The sequence below is a fragment of the Vidua chalybeata genome, chromosome 6 (genome assembly GCF_026979565.1).
Source record: "Vidua chalybeata isolate OUT-0048 chromosome 6, bVidCha1 merged haplotype, whole genome shotgun sequence".
Lineage (NCBI taxonomy): Eukaryota > Metazoa > Chordata > Aves > Passeriformes > Viduidae > Vidua > Vidua chalybeata.
In genome coordinates, this window is record NC_071535.1 from 20,361,543 (window position 1) to 20,386,040 (window position 24,498).

The window sequence follows — 24,498 nt, forward strand, 5'->3', positions numbered from 1 at the left end:
GTAAGTTTGATTAGTCACATATAAGTCACTGTAGTGTAACTTCAAGGACACTCAGTTGGTGCTTACTGATATAAGCATAGCCCAGTGAGATATAATCTTTACATGATTTGGAATTTAGACACTGTAAATAAATTGTTTTTGTATGGCTACACAAAAGTATGATCCCTAATTTTGCAGACAATATCCTGAGCTTGCCATTGATTTTGAGCAGTTTTAAATGTCTGAAATATATCTGATTTTTTTTAATAGTTTTAGCTTATAGTTCCTTATTGGATTGCGAGGTTCATATTTAGCTAGAAATAAAAAGGGAGTACACTGATGAATATCTTTATTTCTACATCTCATTTCTCTTGTCTTTTTCGATGTATTACTTGTCTTTTGAGAAGAGCCATCAATGCCTAAAGGTGCCTTTTTCAATAATGCTATTTCTTCTAGTAAATTTATAAATTGTTGTGTTCTGTGCCCCATAAGAATAATGATGTATTGCTTTGAAAAATCCCCAAGTACCCTGTGGTTACATTAGGCCTTGAAAGAAGATGGTAGCAGGACTGTTGTAGCAATCCATGCCACCGTGCAACTTCTTTTACAAACAGAATTTTAATTGGAAAAGCTCAGAGGCTGTTCATAGGATGGATGAAAGGAGCTTCCACTAGGGCCAGTGACCATCTTTGCTCTGTTGCAGACACAATGCATTCTGTCTTAACTTTATTGCAACATTATTTTCTGGCATATGACATAAAGCATAAAACATATATTTAAGTTTGCACAAAAACTTAAATATCAGAAGTATTGTACATGTGATAAAATAAATCAACAGAGCTTTTCAGATCAAGTAAGCAAAGTCATTCTGTCAGGGAAAATGATGTCCAGAGGAATGATATAATATGCTATATATGATTTTTTGTATAGATGTTTAATATATATTGCTTTAATTTTAATTTTTTTTTTTTTTACTTCAGCTTTGGAGAAAACATGCCATTATTTTACATGGAATACTAAATGGAATCACCAGTTGAAATACAGAACTTGATTTTTGAATATATGTTCATAAAGGATGGCTCTGTACAGATGTATATTTTGTCAGTTAACACGACTTGAACACCTGCCTGCCCTTCCAGGGACAGAGTTTTGTGAAGCATCCTGTGGGACATCTGATGTAGGCTGGGGTAGAATAAAGTAAATGGATTCTAGATAACCCTAATTTGAGATGCAGAGCTTTCAAATCTAGAGACTGTTAGCAGAAATCAGTTCGGCTTGTTTTAGTTTGTAGAAGATGTTTGAAAGAAACCTTGTAATAGCAACCTTTTCACTTAGAACAATTGTGTCTGTACAGTAGAATCTTAATTACTACATTAGAATGAAAATAAAGCAAAGTCAAGTATAATAATTGAGAGTTTTTGGTCAGATGGGACATGGGGATGAATTTTTAATTTCCCACCCTTTTCTCACAGACTTATTCCTTGCTCCTAACTTTTTTAAAGCTTTTATTACAATACAAATTTTTATCAACTTACATATAATACTGGAATATACCCAAAGAAAACATACAGGTTAGCTACTTTTCAACCCAGAATTCTTGTACTAATGTTGATGGCAATGCATTTGGCTACAGTAATTTATGTGGCAGTTGGATCACTGGACTGAAAAAGCATACCAAAGAATAATTCAGAAAAACATAGATGCACCAAAACAAAGTGAAGAAGCAGTAGTTTTACTAATTTTAAGAAAGGAAGAATTAACTAAAATGTTTTACATGGTATTGGCATCTCTTAAAGGACTGGTGCTTGGAAATAAGTCTCAATCCACATGCAATCAGAAATTAATAATAAGCTATGAAAAAAGAGGGTTGGGGTGCTCACAGGAAGATTTCATAACAGGAGAAGGAGAAAAGATCAGAGATATAAAGGAGAGATGTCAGATTAATGTCAATAGAATATTTTCTGTAGTTACTATTTTAAATCACTGAAACTTATCTTTATGACTGTGTAAGTATCAATAAAGTTTATTTCTTAAGGAAGCAAACACAGGTACTTTCAGTCAGCTGTTCTGTACTAGGATGCTGAGGGAATTGACAGTCAGAATTCACTCCTCTGATATTGTCAAGGAAGTTTCATAATCTCATAACCCTCCTAATTGCTAGCAAACTGGAGCATATCTGAATTCGAAGTCAGTCTCTGTCTGGCTTAGATAAAGCAATGCTCTTCTCATGCAAAACTCTTGAGTGAACTTCTGATAGTTGAAATGGCCATAAGCCTGCAGCATGTTTTTTTGTTTTCCCTGCTCTTTATGAGGTTATTACTTTAAGGTCCCAGAATTCTAAATATGTTACAATTTATCAAAAACATGATTTTAATCATAAAACTATGTGAATTAAGTGAAAGGGAAAAGCAACTCATGACATAAGCCACAGAATTCCAACAAAATTAATTTCTAATGTGAAGTGTTACGTTTGTGCATATATGTGCCAGTGTCTATAATTGTCACACATGACAATACAAGATACTAGGTTTTTATCTTGTAAAGACTGTAAGAAACTTTTCTAATATTTTGTCACAGTGAATTATTTTCCTTAGCAAAATTGTTCCATTTTAGTGAGAGGAGGTAATTATTGTCAGTCAAAATAGTCTGCAGTATTCCACAGTAACTTTTCATATATAATTGCATTGCTTTGACAGTCAAAGTTTTACTTGATTTTTAGACAGAATCTCTTTGATATTTTTCATTCAATTCTAAAAATGCAGCAGAAGATTTATTTCAGTATAGAAAAGTTTATCTGTGAATCCTAAAGCTCTTTTCCCCCCAGTCAAACTGTCATTCTGTGTTCTTGAGGCTGTTTTTTAGTCACCTCAACAGCCCATGCTTGGAAACAATCATATCACTGACACATTTCATCTATTATTTAATCAGCTGAAAAGGGATATTGTGAAATCTGTAAGATAAAAAACTCGATGACTCTTTTACACAGTACTTTTTCTATCAGGCCATGAGACAGGAAGTTGAATTTACAAGTTCAGTTTTTCATTTTGCAGAGCTACTAGAAAAGACACACAGAAGAGAGGAAGAAATGGGAGCTCTCCAGGTATATTTTCTGCTCAATTAACTAGCTACATATTTTGTTAAATTTCTTAAAACTACCATATTGTATTACAGCATTATGATTTTCTGAACTGCCTTATAGCTTAAATTCAGATTTGGAAATACATGCAGACAAATAAAGACCCAATACCTAGTAATACTCACTGCTGGGTTTTTTCACTGTTTGAGTTAAATTCTCTGGGCTGTGTTACTTTCTTTTGTAAAACTGAATAAAACTGAAAGTAAAGTATTCCAAGTAAGTATTTAAAGCCGCTGAAGCACTAAATGTTCATGGTCATCTTTCTGAGGAAGAATGGACCAGTCAGTATTTGCTAGGACCTGATACAATATTATAAATCCTTATTGTATGTCATCTAGTGACATACAATTTTAAAGTTGTTTGTGCTAAGCACTTTAAATAAAGTTGTAAAGTTGTTTGTGCTAAGCACTTTAAATTCATACTTAAGAAGTCAGATTTACCCTAAGCTCACCTTTGGAATACTATTTAAGCATTGCAGTCAAAGAAAACATATTCCTTTCAATTTGAAATGGCTAAGAAAGCAAAAACAGACTGGAATGTCTGAATTGAGAGGCTAAGAGGGAGGGTAATGTGTATATTCTTCAGAATACGGAAAGAGAAAAAGAAATTTTAAACAACAAATTGCTACAAACAATACCAATATGAATATTAAAAAAACTTTACAAGTAATATGAAGAGTATCAGTGAGTCAGCATTCTGTAAGTGTACTGAAAGCAGGACATTTGTGAGGGAATTGATGAAGATAAGGCTCATAAGGAAAATGACATTATGTATTGACCTGAGTTTTGACTCAGGAGTTTGTTTGAATATAAGCCTTCCCTTCTCATATAATAAATAGAAGGCATTTTGAATGCTAGAGGTATCAAAGAAGTTAGTGTACAAACAGTTTGATCCAGTAAGAAGAGACAAGTTGCAAGACCCAAAAGTTGCACAACACACCAATCCAGCTGTTTCCTGTTCAAACAAAAATCTTGGCCTGGCTTTCTGGCAGCTCAAGTTCAACAAGGCTGAGAGCTTGTCTGCGTAAGCAGTTTACACAGGTGCATATCTAGTTACATCAATGTAAAAAGATCTCCTTTCATGTGAAGCAATTCCACATCTGCTTTCATGTGAAGCTTCATGGTTGACAAATTGTTCTAATGATATTACCTCTGATTGAATGAGGAGTAATTTTAGACTGCAGGAAGTTGCATCATAGTAGTGTCTTGCATGGCTGTATGTGCCTGCCTGACTGTCATGTTCCTGATTAAATTGCTGTATTCCTTTCTCTAGCTGGCACTTCTGGTTAAATGTGTGAATTGTAGTGCTCTGGCTGCTGTTCTTTCATATTCAAATGCTTGACAGCAGTTTTTTCTCCCTTCAGATATCCATGCTTTCACAGTCCAGTAGTGTATAAATTATCCATGGTAAATTTCCTAATACAGTAGATGCAGGCCCAGAAAATTATCTGCTAAGATTGTAAGAGTTTATTATATTTTTAGAATTTGGCAACTGTGTCATGCACTTTATTTAACACATGAGTCATTTTGAAAACACTCTTTATTCTATCACTGGAACCATCCTCACTCACTCTAAGACCTTTTTTGCAAAGTAGTTCTCTTTAAATGAAAAAAAATATTTGAATTGCAGTTCATTATCACCAAAAAGTTATGAGCTCTGTAAATACAATCTTTTTTATGCTAATGAGTATGTGCTTTGTTGCAGAATCTTTAAATAAATATGAGTGTTTGCCATTGCAATTTTGTGGAGGAACAAACATCACAGAATAAAAATTTCTGAGTTTTCAGTATAATATTTTTGTCATAAATTTGTTCTGATGTATGGAAATAATCTGTATCTCAGACCTGCTTTTAAGGAAGAAGAAAGACTTTGGCAGGTGATACACTACCTTGCCTGAGAAAAAATTGAGTAAATTTGAAGAAAGTAAGATTTCGTGTAATGTCTTAATGGTCACATACTCTAAATGTGGACTCACCTAAACACTTAAATATATGTTTTGTCAAATTACTTAAACACCATACCTAGTTAGGATATAGTACCAGAGTACACTATCTTAATTTTACTAACTTCATATTTTTCTTAAGAATACTTCACAAAGGGAAAAGAACGTTGAAATATATACAGTAAATTAACTAATTCTGGGCTCTCTGTGTTTTGTGCTGGATTAAAACTGACACAAGTTTGTTTTATTTGTTTGACTAATGTCATCCTGTTATTAATAAAACTTTATTCAGAGCTATTTCTGGATGAAAAAATAATGATATAGAATTTACTTTTTAGTTTTCTAAGGAAATGCCTAAAAGAGCCTGAGGATAAGATGACAATGAATTCCAAATCATGCTAGATTTACAGTCAGAGATGATAAAAAAAAAGTAATCATTCTTTGGGATATGTAAGAGTAAAATCAGCAATATTGAAAACCTAATGCACTAATTAAAAAATATATTGTGGAGTAATTTTTGTAAAATCCTTTCTCACCTTATTTCTGGATGGTTTCTTATTTTTGGGGCTAATTTCTAAGTGGGATAGAATGATAAAGATCCAGTGAAGTACAAAAGTTCCTACTCAATGAGGTTTTTACACAATCTATATGTTTGAGACCACCAAACCCCCAAATGAATCCTGTTCATAATTCTTTGACTTAGACTGTGTTTATATTCTTTGCTCTCTAATGGCATCTTGTATTTTGCTTTTAGGAACGTATTATGGCCTTAGAAATGGTAAGTTTCTTAAATTAATTTCCAAACCAATCTCAATTACATTGCTGATAATCTGTCTAAATTATGAAAATATTATTTATATATTTTTAAAAGGCTGCAGTTCTGGGTTTTTAACTGTCATTTTACTTTTAAGAGAAGATGTGATAATTTTGCACTGCAGCTTTTCATGTAGATTTTTACTACAGTACTTGTGTACTCATTATATGAAATACAGTGTCTTTCAGTGCTGTCATTTTTCTATACGGTTCAGTCCTCATCCCATCCCTGAGAAGAGAAATGTTGTAGATTTTATCCATACAAAAGGTGTTATTTTTCTAACACTTCTAATGGTTGAGGTCCATGTGATCTAATTATTTCAGTGACTACTCTGTGTGCTTACTTGTTTGGTCAGGGACAGAATCAGTTCATCTGCCTATATCCACACTGCAACTAAAAGAGTAAAGGAATATAATTTTAACCACTAATTAATATAATTTAATATGGCATTAAGTTGGAAGAACAAAACTTTATGCCTGTACATGCTGTGAATGTGTTTTCCTGATATCCCAAGGTAGTATGTCTGTCAGGTGGAATAGCTGGAGTGAGCTTCAGCTTGCCCTATGAATTTGGAACCATTCTTCTTTCCCTTCATGTAGGAATGTCTAATAAGATATCACAAATTGTAGGTATCAAACCCACAGTTCCTTTTCTTGAGAAATCCAGAAAATTTCATCTAAAGAAACCACTACTGAGACAATATCAATGCTGCAAGTATAAACTTCTAAAATGCATTTGTGCACATTTTTACTTTATTCTTTCTGATAGTCTCTGCATCTCTGAAAACAGTTTCTGATTTCAAAAATATATTTTAAATGTATTCAATCTGTTAAAAAAAAATCTTTCATTCAGTCATGAAAGGCCCTTTGCTGTGCTGCAACACCTGCCTTGTGGAAGCAGGAAGCTGATGCTGACATTCAGTGTCCTGGCACTTCACATGGTGCTGTGTCAGATGTTGACAGGACATTAGTTCTGTTCAGGACCTTCTCTTATTCATGGTTTCCTTACATGACAACCAGTCAGGCATGTATCCATTGACATCCATTTCTCACAAACCATGAGTTAAACTGCCTGCAAATTCCTTGTCCTTTCTGCTCCCAGAGCTATTTTGATGCAGTCAGAGGACAGTTGCTTGCAAATACCCCAATGTCATGCAAATTCAGTCTGTATTTTGTGACAAATGTTTCTTTCTGTTTTTTCTGGAGCTTTTCTCCTCTTTGTACTTCCAATGTCTCTGACTTTAGAAAGGAAGATTTGTAAGTTATTGTTCGTGTAGAAGAAAAGGATGACCTATTTATCATACTATTCCACTGTTCTCCCTTTCTCTACAATCCACTCATTTCAAACTCTTGTTGCTTGCCAGTAAAATTGTTGTAGTGGCCATGAGATGAACTTGCCAACTTAGATAATAAAAAAAAAGTTGGGAAAGAAATGCAACATGAACCTTTCAGATTCCATTCAGAGCTCTGGGTGAATTAACCTTCCAGGCGTTGCTTAATCTAACTCAGTGATTTTGTGAGTTGCTGCAAACCAGGATGTCCCTGGTTTTCCAGAGCAAAGTGCTGTTATTATGAACCTCCTTCAAGATATTACACATGATCTGATCACTCCCTTAAGGAGCCTGAGACCAAATAGTACCCATTTAGAAGAAGCTTTTGGATATTTTGGTTCTTTTTTTTCAAACAGATAAATTCTGCTGTATGATTCAATAGATAGGTACACCACTTCTTGCTCCAGCAAGTTGTGCAGGTCAGGAGCAGAAGCTGAAAGGTAAGGAAGAACAAGGTTTGTTAGACAGACTCACTAGTGGATATAAAAGGAGCTGAAGAACCTAGATGTTTTCTGGAATAATCCTTCAAATCTTGGGAAGTGCCAGAGGAGTAACAAGTATAGGCAAAACTGAGGTTTTGAGTATCTAAAGATTGTGTTTTGTTTGGCTTTTTCATTTGGTTTAATGCTGTTAATTAAAGTGAATTTAATTATTTCATAGCTATTAACAAGTAAATATCCTAATTACTTTAGTAATCAATTATTTAATCTGACATTTTGAGAGAATGAATATGATTCATCTTTCATTTAAATGGGTTCTTTTATTCTTGAGTATACTTTAGTTGTTACATATAAGATTTGGCTCTGTATTATTTATAGGGAAAGATGTATGATTTTTTGGGAAAAAAATCTGCATTGTATTCTCAGATGAGGCTACAATGGAAAGTGTATTTATTTCTCATAAAGATGCCAGGATGCATTTTGTAGGTGCACACTGCTACTATGCTGTGCTTGGGATTTTAGTGGGTTTCTATTAAGTATATACTGTTCTTTGTGAGCATAAACTGCAAGTCATGTTCCTCTGCCTTACTAGTACTACTCTGACATAGAAGACTGCAAAATTTAATTTGAAATCAACCACATCCTGAAGTTATTCCAGTGAACATATGCATTCTATATCCTTTGATCAATAAAATAGCTTGTTGCTTTCAGTACAGAACCCAGAATGAGGTTACCACTTTCTTAGAATATTTGGATCAGATTTTTCTGGACACAGTTCAGTTTTTTGTTACAATGTTCATACATCTAGGTTAATGCCAGTAATGCTGTAAGTATTCAGCAAAATTGTTATTTAATATGAATTTTCGGTTCAGTATGAACATTTATACATTTTGTTGTAATGCATTTTTATGTTCAAGAAAGTAAGGTTTTGAATACCAGTAAAACAAATTTCTGTCTGCATCCATTCAGCAATGTAAAAGCTATTAGATTATTCTCCTGTAGCAGCAGGCTCAAATTTGCATCAATTTTATGGTTTATCATCCAATTTAAAAGAAGAATTGGAAGGATAACAATACCAAATGCATTTTGTAGAGAGATTATGTGACTGCCTGACACCATCCATTCTTATGAGCTTGTTCTCCCTCTCTGTCTCTCTCTCAGTGTGCCTTCCATCAATAAATAAGTCTTGCTGTTAGCTCTTGAATTATTTAATGATTTTCATACTTTGCTTGTATGAATGTTGAGGAAATACTGAATCGAAGGGTTAATACTGTCTTTTCCTCTTGCTTTGATTCTGTAGTGTCTTGCCAAAACTACCATTACATCAAAGGCTTTCTGGTCATCCCAGAATACAGCCATTCTTTGATCTTATAAAAATGACCAGGAGCAGTTTGAGATCCTCTGTCCTGCCTGCCTCGCCCTTTCCTTTCCTTTCATCGGCGAGCCAGTGTGTCACTTCCCTTTGCTGGGCTTCCCAGAGCCTTTCCTCTGCTCATTACCACCAAGTAACTTCTGCCTCCTGAGGCTGCTGGCAGCCTGCTGTTTCTTTTCTCCTAATGCTCAGCTTTCTCTTCCCTTCTTCCTTGATGTTATCTTCTCACCCTACGTATTTATTGCTCTTGTTTAATACCCAGCTACTTGTCAATACTCTGCCCCTACTATTTGGTGTTTCACTTGTTCTTTCAGGTTTTTTCCTAATGCAATCACCTCTAGATTTCTAGCCCTCAGGGTGAAAAGCATTTCCTGTGTTCAGATGGAACGTCCTGTGTTTCAATTTGTGCCCACTGCTTATCACTGGGCAGCACTGAAAAGAGCCTGGCTCCCTCTTCTTTACACCTTTCCTTCACATCCTTGTGCACAGTGATGAGACCAGAGCCTTTTTTTTCTCTCCACACTAAACAATCCCAGCTTCCTCTGCTTTTCCTCACAGGAGAGATGCTCCAGTCCCTTAAAAATTTGTTGTCCTTTGCTGGACTGGCTCTTATATGTCTCTTTTGTACAGGAGAACCCTGAACAGGACCCACTCCAAATATGGGCTGGCTAGAGGAGAGGGATCACCTCACTTGACTTGCTGGCAATGCTCCTAGTGGAACCCCTACATGCTCTATCTAAGCTCCTTTCAATATTATGAAAATGTGTTCCACATGTTGCAAATATTGAACATTTTTGCCAAAATGTAGTAAACCAAAATCCTTCAGTTTTTAATTAGAGAAAATAAAAATCTGAGAAATTGTCCTTCTTGCAAAAGACTTAAGTTATCTGAAGTTATTTGTTTCAGTTGAACTAAGAGTAGTAGTATACAGAGTTCTCCATTTTTTTAACATAGTAAGTATATGCATGTAAATGTAATTTTAAAGAGAGATCCTATTAGTTCCTTCCACAGGATCCTCATGAGAAATCAGAGAATCATAGAATCACTGAGATTGGAAAAGACCTCCAAAACCATCATGTCCAGCCTTTGACTGAATACCTCCTTGTCAACTAAACTATAGCACCAAGTGCCACATCCAGTCGTTTCTTGAACACTTCCAGGGATGGTGGCTCCACCCCCTCCCTGGGCAGTCCATTCTAATGCCCTTTCAGTGAAGAAATTCTTCCTAATGTCCAACTTGAACAGCAGCTTGAGCAGCTTGAGACCATTTCTTCTTGTCCTGTCACTTGCCTGGGGAAAGAGACCAAGCCCCACCTGGCTACAGCCTCCTTTCAGTCAGTTGTAGAGAGTGATAAGGTCCCCCCTGAGTCTCCTTTTCTCCATGATAAACAACCCTAACTGCCTCAGCTGCTTCTTATATGAGTTATGTTGGCCTTTCATCTGTGGAATATGTATCTGAGTTCTTCCACAGAATGTAACTTGATAAGACAGATCTGTGCGTTATTTTTCTTGTTTTGGTTTGTATATCACAAAATAAGTTAAATTTTGTTTGACAGCAGACTATTGACTAGATGTTTCTAATGTGCTGCTAAGCTCTTCATTTTAGATTTAAATGTTTTATATTTGATCTAGTTATAGCCGTAGGAGCACAGGCATCAGTTACACCTGTTGATGACACCACAGGCTTTTTTTCTTTCATTATTGTGAAGCTTTTTATTAAAATTGGGAAATCCATAAGGAAAACTCCTAATTCTTTTCCTACTCTGACACTGATTTGCTGTGAATCCTTGTTTAAATCACTTCTTTTTGTATTTTAATTTTTCTCACCTGAAAAAACTTTCTTCTTTCCCATGAAGACTGTGTTAATTGAATTTTTGCAATGCTTTCTGTAAGGCTTGATGAAATACTGTTAGCATACAAAACTTTAGCATAAATTACATGTAAAGATTTTTAGCCTGCAGTACTTCATAATGTTAAAGATGAGCATCAAGGAAGTTGTTACACCTTTTGAGAATGTGTTCCCATTAACACTGCATTACTTTACACACTCTGCTTCTGTATTATATTTCTTTTAGTTTCTAGGAATTATATCTGGATGTCTCTGATAAAAATCTTAGTAAATGATAAAGAATAGATTCTCAAAAACTACTCCTATGGACCCCCAGAGTACTTGGAGCCCTGAGTGATGATTCACAGAAAGCTAGCTTGCCAAAAGACAAGAGTTTTCTCCATGTTTGCAGCTGCTAGTATGCATCAAACAACTGCAAATTCATAAAATACTTTCCTAATATTTTCCTATGTAAACATTCCCCTAGTTAGCACAGGGATGTCATGTGCTCCTGAATGACAGAAAAGACAGTCTATGTCATTGCAAACAGGAAAGGAAGCATCCATGAAGTTCCTTTAGTTAAAATGTGGTCCACCCCATGCAAAAACATCTGGAATCTAAATTAAATGTTGAAGTAGTTTGACATTGGCAATGCTTTGTTAGCAAAGATCATTTGTTTTTCATTAGTGTAGTTTTTGCTTAAAAAAATCTTACTTGTCAAAACTCATGAAACAATGTAATACAGAAAAAAAAGCCAATTGAACATTGAAATTGTAATTTTATAAAGTTATATGTGTTGCCTACCTTTGTATAAGTAATTTGACTTCTTGATGTGCTGAAATCATCAAAACAGTGGTATAATTGGAGTCATGATATATGTGGAATATAAAGATATAAAATACATTTTTTTTTTCTTTGAAAGTTCCCTCTCTGCATATGATGTACTATTCACAGAATGTCCCAGCTATCGTGGAGTTTGCCTGGCATATAAAAGTCAGCAGAGCACCTCAGGCCTCTCAAGCAGAACCACCTCCTTAAAAGAAAAGTATATGATTTATCAGTGGAGAGCTGGAGATTGAAGCTGATAGTGCATAGTTTTACAGATCTTAACAAAGAAAGCAAAGAATACTTTTAAACGTGCTGGGTGCATCCTATTCTTGCTATTTAGGTATTCAATACACCAGGGTCATTTAAAAAATAAGTCATTTTAGGTCACCTCTAACACTGTGTTTTTATTTGAATTGTAACTGCCTGCTGACATGCATTGAAGCCAGCTAAAATGGCATTGCATTTAATCTTTTTATGGTTATTCTTTGGGGATTAGCTAACTTGTACTTAAATCAACTCTCATTAAAAATAAAAAATCTGTGCAATACAGATAGCCATTTGTTTTTACCTACCTCAGAAAAGAAAGGAGTACTGTACTTGAAAGTCAATGAAGTTTGGTTTCTGGTTTATGCTTATGTGTTTTCAATATATTGACTATAAAGGCAAACCTCAGGAGTACTATATACAAACCTGCTTTGATTTATTTGCATTTAGCATTGCAGCTTTGAGACTAAAAATAAAATGTATCTGATTTTGATTTAGGTCTCTCCCTTGAGACAGTGTGAAACCATCTATTACCAAGAACCCATCAGTATAGGAGGATTAACTGTTCACATGCAGTTTAAACATCAAAGTGTTTGTATGAAGTCATGGAAAACAAGTAATTTGTTTTGTCATTCTCTGTGAAAACATAGAACGCCCCTTTTAAAAGTAAATAGTCTTTATTTTAAAACCAGAAAGATTAGTAGCACTCAGTCTATCAAAGAGCACTGCTGTTAAGTAAAATGCCATTAATACTGCCTCAGACAGTACAATGGGTGTTTTTTCCTCTTATCAGTACTATCAGTGCACTGGGTCAGTACCTGCTGTTGCTTGTTATACATAAGCAGACAGATGTGATTGCTGTCTTTAGGATTGTTTTTATGCATTATGGCATACAGCTTTCTGATTTCTGGGAAAAAATTTAACAGTACTTAATTCGCCTCTATATCAGATGCTTCTAACATCCTTTTCCACATTTTATCTGTGTGGCTAAATCTATCTTTTTAATAGAATAGAGTGTAGTCATTAATGAAACAACTATGGCATTTGAACCTTCTTGAGGAGGTTGCTGTAATTTTCATTAATTACCAGACCAGTTCTATGGACCAGTTAAAAGCGCTTTCATCATCTTTCCCTCCCATTCTTCAATGTATTTCTTCATTGCCACCTTCCTTATTGAACCTCCCCTAACAACAAACTTTGCTGTTTTTCTGTTTTTATTTGCACATCACTACCATTCTTTTCATTTGTTTTATGGGAAAGACACACATTTCTGTCCCTGAAAATGTTAGTGTGTGAATTATCCTATTCAAGTCCCTCAGACTGCTCAGAAGACTGTGAGAATTTTACAATATAAAAAGAACCATTCTGGTCAAGACCAAAGGTCACCCTAGCCCAGCTATTGACATTGCAACAATGGCCAAAGTAAAATGCTTAGGGAAGACTGTATGAACAGGACTGACATGTATTTTGTTTCCCATTCATTCTTTCTGATTCCAGCTGCTCAAGGCTCAAAAACTTCCAGACTTAGATGTAGTTTCTGTGAATTTGGAACCATTCTATGGTCTTTCTCATTCATGAAGTTACCCAGTTTTCTGCTTAAAGTCATATAAAATGTTCTATCTTTATGTGACTTCTGATTTTATGCCAATTGGTAATTAATCCTCTCAGGCATCTTCCTTCCTGGCTGAAGAGTCCTGTTCTTTTGTGTTCGGAAATAGCACTCCATGGCTTTGAAAATTCTTGTTCAATTTCTCTGACCTTTCCCTATTTCCCTTTTGAAATAAGGATCCACATCTGCACTCAGCAGTCAAGATGCAATTGGATTAATAATCTGGGGCAGTTATGTTCTCTTGCTCTTTTATCCTTTCCTTATTATATTGAGTGTTCATTTTACTTTTCTGATTGATACTGAGCACTGCATTAGCAGATTCCTGATACTATGCATCACTACCCCATGATCTGCATCCTGAGCAGCAACAGTTACCTTAGAGCCCATCATTTTGAATGTGAAGTTAGGTTTAAACTTTAGGAGTCTAAAACACCTTTCAGAAATCCAAGTAGCCTCTACCATTCTTTATCCACACGATTTTCAACAAAACCAAAAAACCAAGGACTGAATATGCATCTAACCCAAAGGCTGATCTTCTGCTTTCAGGATTATATTTAATAATGTAACTAATAAGGACTAGCAGAGAAACAGATAATTTTTTTTTCCACTACAAAAAGTGCATGAAATAGAGGGGATATATTTAGGAGACACTTTGTAAGAACAGATGATTAACATCTTCCTTAAATCCATTTACTGGCAGTGTTGACATGAGGTCTTGGCATTGAAATTAGAGAAGGAATTGAAAAATGAATGGCTTAAGGCACAGGCTTACACCTAGGGCCTGAGTTCAATTTTATGAGAACAGATCACAGGTCATCTGTATTAAAACAGGGTGGGTAAATAGATAGATAGAGAAATATATCTATATACATAATATCTTTGCATATATATAATTGCAGAAACAGAAGAATGAGTCTCATATCCTCTATCTAATTTAGTTTATTGGTACTGAATATTGACTACAAGTTCAGTCCAAGTTAGCTGCAAATGAATCCCATTGTTTATGAAATTTGACCTTTGTTTGTTATGAATATTTCTTAAAACCTTAAAAACAGAATGTTTGGAAGTAGCAACAAGGCAGACATCACTGCTTTTAAACAGATGGTGTGTCTTAATTTAAGTTACCTTGTTAGTTTCTGATTCTCCACTCCTCACTCCTAGTCTCCATCTTTTTTAAGTTGATGCCACTGTTCAGAGAAGCTCCCATTGATTTTTCTTCTCCTGTTGTGACTGAAACTTTTAGTCTTTTCAGGTCTTAAGTCTGGGATCTAAATGGATTGTTTTTCTTGGTGGTCAGAGTGAGATTTTCCAGAACTAGTAACAGAGCTATTGTAGTTAGAGCAAGTTAACTTGGTTTGCACAGGCTTTATAACATAATATTTGATTTCAGGATTGATGAATTTTATTTATTTTAAGATTTTGCTTTAAAGTACCAGGGTAATAATATGGTTAATGAAGCCCATTAGTGGTAGATTGATACCAGACTAGCAGAACCTTATCCAAAGAAGTGTGATTTTGAGAATTGTGGAGGAAATACTAACTGTTGTTCAGAAAGTACGAACAATTCTGGTTTTACTTGCTCTTTGGCAATAATAGAAGGGCAGCTTTGAGAAGCTGCAGAGGCATCTGACCTGTGGGATATGACTGTTCTTTGTGCATGATCAACCAGCTTCATCTGCACACAAAACCAAAACCATTATATTTATTTTCTTCAGTTCTTTCCACTTTGCAACAGACTACATTTTTTGTGTGATGGGTGTGAATGTGAAATCTTATTGTTGAGTCTAACCCTGACTCTTCCTAGAGTGGTAATTCATTTTTCAGTAGTACATACCATATGCCTAATCTGAAAATAGGAGATTTGATTGTTCTATATTTAGCTAAGTACATATACTTTTATTTAAAAAAAATAATCATTGACTCACAGAATTATACTGAGTTGGAAGGGACCTGCAAGGATCATTAGTCTTACTCCTCTCCTGTCCTGCACAGCACCATCCCCAAGAATCACCCTATGTGCCCAAGAGCATTGTCCAAACTCTTCTTGAATTCTGGCAGGCTTGGTGCTGTGACCACTTTCCCTGGGGAGCCTGTTCCAGTGCCTAACCATCCTCTGGGTGAAGAACCTTCTTCTAATATCCAACTTAAACCTTCCCTGACACAGCTTCAGGCCATTTCCTTGGTTCCTGTCACTATTTCCACCAGAGAGAAGAGATCAGTGCCTGCCCCTACTCTTCCTCTCATGAGGAAGTTGTAACTGCAATGAGGTCTCCCCTCAGACTCCTCCAGGCTGAGCAGACCAAGTGACCTCAGTCATTCCTTACACGCTTCCCCTCAAGGCCCTTCACCATCTTCATTGCCCTCCTCAGGATGCTCTCTAACAGTTTAATACATTTCTTACAGTGTAGTGACCAAAACTGCACACAGGACTCAAGGGGGTCATAAAAGGAAATCAGGTTTGATAGTAAGAGGACTCTCCTGTCATGAAATCAAGACAGCTGTGAGCAATGATGATGTTGTCTTTCAGGTGATTGTAAACACCTCCTTGCGTAATCTTTCCCATAACTTTACCAGACACTAAAGTAAAGTAATTCCTGGGGTCCTCTTTCTTGCCCTTCTTTAAAACTGTAACAAGGTTCGCCAGCTTCCAGTAAACTGGAACCGCTCCAGATTCCCAAAACCATTCAAAAAATATCGAGAGGTTTTGTGATGACATCAACTGGCTCTTTGAAAAGTCTTGAATGAGTCCCTTCACGCCCCATAGATTTGTAGGGATCCAACTGAAGCAGCAAATCCCACATAAGTTCAGGGTTGACTGGGAGTTGATCATTCTCACAGTCATGGTCCTTCTGCTCAGTGCACTGTGATTTAAGTGATTGACTTGGTCAGTCATCCATGTTGAAGACAGAGGCAAAGAATGCATTAAATGCCGTTGCCTTGTCTCTGTTCCTGTTTGTGAAGTGACCATCCATCCTCATCTTGTAAAGGGATGAGGTTTTATTTACACTGCCTATTGCCATGAATATATTTTTAAAAACTCTTTTTATTGTCCTCCACATTTCTGGCCAGTTTCAACTCCAGTAGAGTTTTGGCTCCATGAATTTTCTCCCTACAGTGACAAGCTGTACAGTGACTCTGTATTCTTCCCGTATCAGTAATGTCTCTTATTCTAGTCCCTGGAGACAGCAGACTTCCCTGTGAGCAGCTCGGGTCCAGTCTGCATAAGGAGGCCCTCCATTCGCTCTAGAAGGGTGTTTCCTATTACAGCTACCCTTCATTTTCCTGTTAACAGAGGTCTTGGTGCAGAGTACAGGGGTGTTTTAGGAGGCCACACTATCCGAGAAAGACCTTCACCCTCCTCATCAGTAGTCTGGCCTTCTGGTTCCAGAGCCTCACATGTAATGTAGCGGGTGCCAGTCCTACCTGTCAAATTCTGAGAAGGTGGAGGAACCTTGCTCCTAGTACATGCTGTGACCTGCTTCCAGCCTTCATCTTTTAACAGACCCTTAGCTAACAGTCCTTTGACTAATTACCCTGCAGGGTTCTGAGTCCATCTGCTTCTCCACTGTAATGGAGGTTCATGACTCCTGAGAGTATTGAGGCTGTGAGTCTCTGAAAATAATCAGTGTCTCTTTTGCTTGTTTGCTCAAACACTATGTAGCCTGTTCACTTCCTCCTGTAGCTCCTTCACCTGGTGACCACCTCCTCAAGCACAGCTCAGCTTCTGTGAAAGGATGGTCAGCCCAGCCTCACAAAGAGGCACCAGGCACTCGTGGCAGCCTCTGACCTGGAGGGCTCCATCTCCCATCAGCAGGTCTGGCAGGCTGGCTGGAGCCTCTGGCATGGCTGCTTCAGTGAGTCCCACAGCTCGTTGTGATGGAGCTTTAGGGCAACACCCCAACTGAGGATGCTTGAACTAGTATGCTAATAAGACTGGGGTTTTTAATGTGTGAGATGGCTGAAATAATGGTTTCGTTTTTAATGTTTCAACTTGTGTTCTGTTCTTTAGAGTACCCGAGTAGCTTTAAACCACCTGGAGTCTGTGCCTGAGAAACTGAGCCTGTTAGAAGATTGCAGAAATACTGGAGTGAGAAAGATTTCATTTGACTCTCTCAGTACTAAGATATTTTGGTTACTTAATAATATCTATGAATGTATAGATAAGTTGTTTAATAAGATATTTACACTTGCATATGTATGTATTATATAGTTGGAAATACTGAAATTTATTTTCATGTTTATTTGGATCTTTTTGAAATTATAAATTTAGTTCTAATTATTAACACTGCTCCATAATGTAGGCAAACATTGATAACTGGGCATAGCAGGTCATGTGTTAATTACTGTTTCAGAATATTTTTATGGAGTGGTAAATTCTGATATTACATGTTAAAAAATGAAAATTTTATAATGAAATGAATTATGCCAGTTGTTTCAATATTTAACTTAACGAGTGAAGGTAGATGATCTTTACAACTTTTTGTTTTGATAGGGTTTTTTTTGTTTGTTTGTTTTTTTTTGTTTGTTTCAATATTTACCTTAATGAGTGAAGATAGATGATCTTTACAACTTTTGTTTTGACATAATGACAATACTTGTTACTTATTTTTGCAGCACCACTATCCAATCAAGATGTGTTTGGACACAGTAGAACATATTGACACTAGTGGTGACGTACTGTCAAGAGTGAAAAGCTCAGATTAGATTTTCAGTGGCTAAGTGGCTAAACCCCTGTACCATAGTTACTTTCCATTTATGAAATGGAAATAGAAAAGAATTTGTAACTTCCTTGCACAATATAAATTTTAAATCAGTATTAAACCACAGATCAACAAATACATAATGATTTGCATTTTATTTGATATGTAAAATTTCTTAATCTTTGGTTGTCATAAATACTTCAAAACATACTTGTTTGGAGCATTGTTTATTTTGTGTTTCTGCACGAGGTCATCAGTTAATAATTCTACACCATTTTATTGCTGTCATCATCGACAGATTTGGTAATGCAGGTACTGGTTAAAATGTTTGGGTTTTTAAGGAACAATATTGTTGAGATGTATAGTTTTCATTTCACATTCCAGGTATCCCCAGAAGACTTTTTTTGCTCTGACAGAGGTTTATGTTTACCTTCTGTTTCCACTAAAGGAAAAATTTTGTTCTCAGCAGGCATGTGCAATCTCCTTCACACTTGCCCTCTCTCAATTAACACTGCTGTGAAATTACACTGTAATTTTCTGGTTTGCTCTAGTTATAATTTAGACAATATTTGTGAGATTGGAATGTAAAATCTTTGGTTTCAGTCAGGCTTTGTCCTTCTCCATCATGCTTAATTTTTTAAAGATAGTTTTCTGAAGATGAGCCCCTATCAACACAGTGTTTTGTTTAAGAAATAATTTATTATTCAAGAAAGCTAAGTTTTATGCCTTAGCTTTGAGAAGGATGTCATCCTTTGAGAAGGATGTCAGAAGTTTGGAGCTTCTTTACTGTTTCTATTTGCAAATAACATATTGGATTTTTTCCTACAATAGCTAGCCAGTTCTTCCTTCAATGTTTTCATAGGAGGGGAGAAGGCAAGAGGAAGTAAGTTTTGATAAACCTCTCAGGTTGTCTAGGAGGTTTGTTAATTCAAGTGAATCATTAGCTAGTTCAGTGAAAAGCAATGTGGTTTCTTGTTGAAAATACTGTTTTGTCCATATCCCTAGAACTTTTTTTTCTTCGAGTGCTTGTTTCCATCGTGTTGAAATTAATTTTCCGCCATTACAGAATTTTTCTTAAGCTGAAGTTTGGAAAGGGTTACAAGAAATCATTTACCATAAGGCCATTTTCATTTTGATCTACATGAATTTTAACATTATTTTTCTGTACAGAACATTATGTTTTTGTATGGCGCCTGTAGTTCGGCCTCTGAAAGTTACTACTTAATTTGTTCTTGCTGTGGTGAAAATCTTTGATGATACCTGTGTTTACAATAGTCAGAATTTCTAGCTACTTTTCACATTATGAAATCATCTAAATCTTTAAATGCATTTCTAGGAGTCCCATTGCCGAAGGGAGATGATTGAGGAGAGGTATATGAGGTATAAAGACATAGTGACTTCTTTGCAGCAGCAGCTGGAAGATTCAAAGCAAAGAGTGGGGCAAGTCAAGGTATGTGTGTGTACTGCACTTCTGTGTCCCAATTACTTTCAGTCAGCAACATAACCTTACCTTATTAACTCCTAGTACAAACACAGACTGAAATCATGCATTAATGTTTCTGTTTCATACAGCTGCCATGGCTGATGGCATGGCAGGTATATTGACATGGCATGAAATTTGAATGATTTAAAGGTTGCCTTCATTGTAAGTGCCATGGATACTTTCCAAAAAACCTTTCAACTTTCACAGAAAGGTATCTTATTGTGTCTTACTACTCTGAAGTGTTTACCTGCTTTGTCAAGTTGCTGTCTACAGCAATTTTTTAATTGTTCCATTTTCTCTTGTCCTTTCAAGTAAAAGATACAGAAACCCATTTCCCCTATAAAGAGGTTGACTAATTTATAAATTACATGTAGTAATTCTTCAGTAGTTGATATTTCCATTCTTTGCAAACAATTCTGTATGATGTCTCTTTCATACATAAATGAAAGCCAGGCAAACAGAAGGGAAGTAATTTGCTGAAGTCCACTCACTGGACTCATAGCAGTGCTAAGCATGAATAGCTAGCTCCCTACAATACAAATCCACTGCTCTTCTTTACAAACTTTGCCTGTAATGAGTTCAACTTTCCAATTATTAACATGCTTTCTTTCCCTTACTAGCTTGTTCATTGTCATGTCACTGTCATTGTGTGATAGCAGCTTACTTCAGCAGAATTACGATTTCTTATGGAAGTGATTGAAAAAAGTGATCAAACCTGAAGAATCATACCAGTATTTCTGCTACATGTCTCAATCAAATCAATTTCTTTGGCAGTGCATCATACCAATGTCTCTAAGCAATTGAGTTCAAATCAAGGATCACACACTCTATCAAAAAGATGTTTGTGTTCCTCAACTTATATGTAATCGTCTTCCTTCTGTAAGATGAGGACATACTTACAGTATGTGTTTTAAAAAGTGGAAAAGGTAAAATAAATACACACTATTTTAGCCTAGTAAATTGCTGTTGTAAGTAGGTATTAAGTTACTTGAAAAAGCTGTCTTGCTCTTCTGTAAGAAAGAATTGAAATGAGGAAACAGGCACAATCAATCTGTTGCTGGTGATAATCTTCAGTATCTTGAATTTCTCTTCCCTCCACACTAGCATTACTAAATCAGTAGCTACTGAAATTTGGAAAACATTGAATAGCTAAGTGGAATGCAATCAGCTGATGGTAGAACATAACATTGCACTAAGCTGACTGAACTTACTGAGCTTGTGTGATTTGAACTCAATAATCAGAATCCAGTACAAAGCTGATTCCAAAACAATTCTCTTTCTTTAGACAACTGGGAGCATTTAATGGTTTCCATTTAGTCAGGCATAATTGGGTTTTTGCATGACATACAGTACTCTTTGCTGTCACGGCTGTTGCAAATAGAACAGAATGTTCAAAACCAAGTAACAGACGGGTGCTAATCTGATTTCAGTGATCAGGCTAGCTTAGACTAAAAAAAAACCTTTTTAATGCTTGCCTTTCTTACCCTCCTTTGAAACAAACTCAAATGCCTTTTATTTATTTATTTATTTATTTATTTATTTATTTATTTATTTTACTGTTTGTCAGTTGGCAGTCTCTAAAATTGCTGGAAAGTGTAGGTTTGAGGACACCAAAGTTGGTTCTTTCTGATATATTTGGTTCATGCTGTGTAAATAGGGCCCCTAGATATTTGATAGGTGATGAGAAAATCCATGTTTCTTACAAAATTTTTGCATTGATCATTTTAGATTAAATTACTTCTGAAATTCATCTTTTTCCTCTGTTACATTTTTCTTTCTGGCCTTTCTTATAATACACTTGTTTCAGCTTGCTTGCCAATATTGATCTCAGACAGGCATTATCTAATCTTGTGTCCCAGTCTTTTTTAATTTTAAGGAGGAAAAATTAAACCAAAGTTGAATGTTCCTCTAAAAGCAGTTCTTTTTCTTTCTTTCTTATGATTTCTTTTGTCCCCACTCAATCTGCCTACTCTTCTGTAATCTTATCAGATAGCTTTAAAATACCTGTTGCTTAGATGCCCAGAAAAATAATAATTTTTAAAATGGAATAATAATGTTTTAAAATGGAAGATTTCCAGTAATAAAAGTAGGCTGTAGGCTTGCAGAATACCATCAGGTACAACAATCTTGATTTTTCAACTAAGAAAGGGCCAAATAACAGTAGATAAAGATGAAACTGAGGGAAAAACCCATAAATGTAACATATTAAAAGAAAATAGGAACAGAAGCAAAATCAAAGCAGAAAGCCAGAGGAAAACTAGAAAAATATTTTGATGTAGAGATACAAATGTTTTAGGAGAGTTTTCCTGGCACAGATGATTGACCATCTACTCAAACACAACATAACAGATGTAATTGTCAATGAAGCCACATTCTATACATTAATATGTCTGTAAAGAGAAACCCATTTTGTATTGCAGATACTGTTAGAAGCATCTTTCTTGTTTAAAAGGTCTTCTTATAAAGCATTTCTGGAAACAGAATGGAAAGACAAAAACTTTTTCTATTCTTTAAAAATTTTTATTGTGCTATGAACACTTTAGGTATTAAGTCTCTCATCAGCACAAAAGGCAATTAATATGTATCATTCCCATTAGTCTTAACAGGAGTAAATCCTTCAGTGATGGAACAAAAGCTTGTTGTATCTCTAAATTAATGTAGAATCTTTTTTTCTGTTTATTTTTCAAATCTTATGTATCAACATAAAATTAAGTATCAACATGAATGATAAATTGCAAGAAGTTGTAACAAAATTCCCTGAGGCTGTTTATGATAAGAATTCAGCAGTAAAATTGTGTGTTTTATGAACTGATGCATTTATTCATTATTACCTCTTCTCATTTAAAGAAACTGAGTAATTTGGATACCTAGCCAAGCTTTTAATCTTCTTTTGGATGGTATTGTAACTGGGGACTACTTGCTGCAGAGCTAATAGAGAATTTTCAGGGATTTTTGTTTAAATGACCTTTTTAAATTTATCGTCTCTTTTTAGCTTATAGACTGAATGACTTTCCTCACCAAGAAGCTATGCTGTACAGGCTTAGTCATAAATAGTAACATTGTGCTTAAGACTTTATTTAATGGTTTAACAAAAAAATTCAAAAGCACCTTTAGGTATTTCAATCTGAGAAATCAATGAACTTTCAGTTTCCTCAGTGGCAGAGAAAACAGATTTATATTTATTACCACATCTGGAATTTCAGTGAATTAATATGAACCATTCATTGATGAGGAAGTCATCATTCACTGATGTCTGCCCTGCTGATATGGTATGTCCTGAACTGTGGATGTGATATGGACAGGAAAGAGCATTTTTACAACATGCTGTAGTGGCAAAGACTTGCAGTGCTGCCAGTGCTTTTCTCAAGGTGAAGCAGTTTTTTGCATACATTTTATAGTGGTGAAGTGGGGATAAAACTCATAAGCAAATTAATTTGAATCTAAGTGCAATACTGAGAATTCAGAGAATTCAAATCAGTCTTTTCCAGTGTTTCTGAAATCACAGCATGTGCCTGTATGTGTGCTACTACTTTTTGTTAAAGTTTACAGCTGCTTGATAGTAACAGATAAAATTATTTTTATTTGGTACCCATAGGATGTGAAAATGGATGCTGAAATTTCTGATGTAGAAGTGGCTGCTCACTCTTCTAGTTGGCGAACTCAAAACAGCTTTTTGTGCAACTCACTGCTTTCAAGTTCAGGTTGTAAGTATTATATCACAGAAAAAAATCTACAGGCAGCATATATTTTCTTCTAAATTTTTTTTTCTTGAAAGAGTTAGACTCTACTTTTCAAAAAACAAGTACTGGAACCATCTTAAGTATCCTTCTGTGTTTTAGTTTTAGATGCTGGATAGATGTCTTTGCCTAGGAAGTACTTCATTACATCCCACTGACAGTTGCTTGGGTTTTTTTGACTGGGGCATACCATATATTTTGTTTATCTAGGCCAAAGAAAAGGGCTGTCCTTGAATTCTGAATCTCTGCTTAACGAATCGTATTTGTGTAAGCTGTATAGACCCTCTGAGGGATCAGAGAAATGTCCTCAAACATGGATTCTTTCCAAGATCTTTCATGTGCACCAGTTAGTCTCATGCTTGTGTAGCAATTTCTCAGTAATTCTACTTCAAGAGTGTTTTTAACTGTTTTTTCTCTACCTCCCTGTACGTATACAACTTGTGTTCATGTGAAGTCATGAGATCTCTGATACAGCTGGGAAACACTCAATAAAACATAGGGTGTATTAGGTCTTGATTAGGTATGTAGGCATACCTTTGCATGAGTGTCAAAAGTAACTTAAAGACCAGGTTTTTAAGAGTTTTTTGATCATATCAGTACATGGATATCATAATACTTCTCTTCAGAAGGGTATCATCATCTTCCATTTATTTTCAATATAGCCAGTTTGTGTACTGGGAACCTATTTAGAAAGTTGCATTCTATGTAGTGGTAAGTCCTATTTCAGGCTTCATTGCACTGTGAAAGCGCTGCATCTGAATGAGTGCTGTGGTACATTACTGCTCACCATTAAGTCTTCAGCTGATCTGATGAGGTTAAAGGTAATTGGTTTCTCTTCCTTTCAGAATCTATGGGTTGGTGTTAGTATCTTTTTGCACAGCATACTGAATAACAATAGTGGGAATAAAGCATAGGCACAAATAGCTCTGTATCTTCTGTACTTCAGTAACACTTTACCTTGACTCAGAGTTGTTTTTTCTGTTTTCCCAAACCTCATCCCTGTCAAAGTCATGCAAATCAAGCACAGCTAAACCTG

General features: G+C 35.6%; 1 protein-coding gene across 4 annotated transcripts in view; it reads left to right on the forward strand.

Annotated features, from left to right (window-relative positions):
• CEP128 (centrosomal protein 128) overlaps positions 1 to 24,498 on the forward strand; it is a 214,644-nt gene that overhangs the window by 69,375 nt on the left and 120,771 nt on the right. For 3 of the 4 annotated variants that reach the window (XR_008431387.1, XR_008431386.1, XM_053945258.1), the window contains exons 20-24: positions 3,030 to 3,079; positions 5,812 to 5,835; positions 17,552 to 17,629; positions 19,579 to 19,692; positions 23,321 to 23,429. Coding sequence is in view for 1 of the 4 variants with exons in the window: in XM_053945258.1 (XP_053801233.1) it covers positions 3,030 to 3,079; positions 5,812 to 5,835; positions 17,552 to 17,629; positions 19,579 to 19,692; positions 23,321 to 23,429 (375 nt within the window). In the remaining 3 variants the exon portion in view is untranslated. Of the gene's footprint in view, positions 1 to 959; positions 1,019 to 3,029; positions 3,080 to 5,811; positions 5,836 to 17,551; positions 17,630 to 19,578; positions 19,693 to 23,320; positions 23,430 to 24,498 lie in introns of those variants that run through there. The other variant, XM_053945259.1, reaches the window with a different exon arrangement.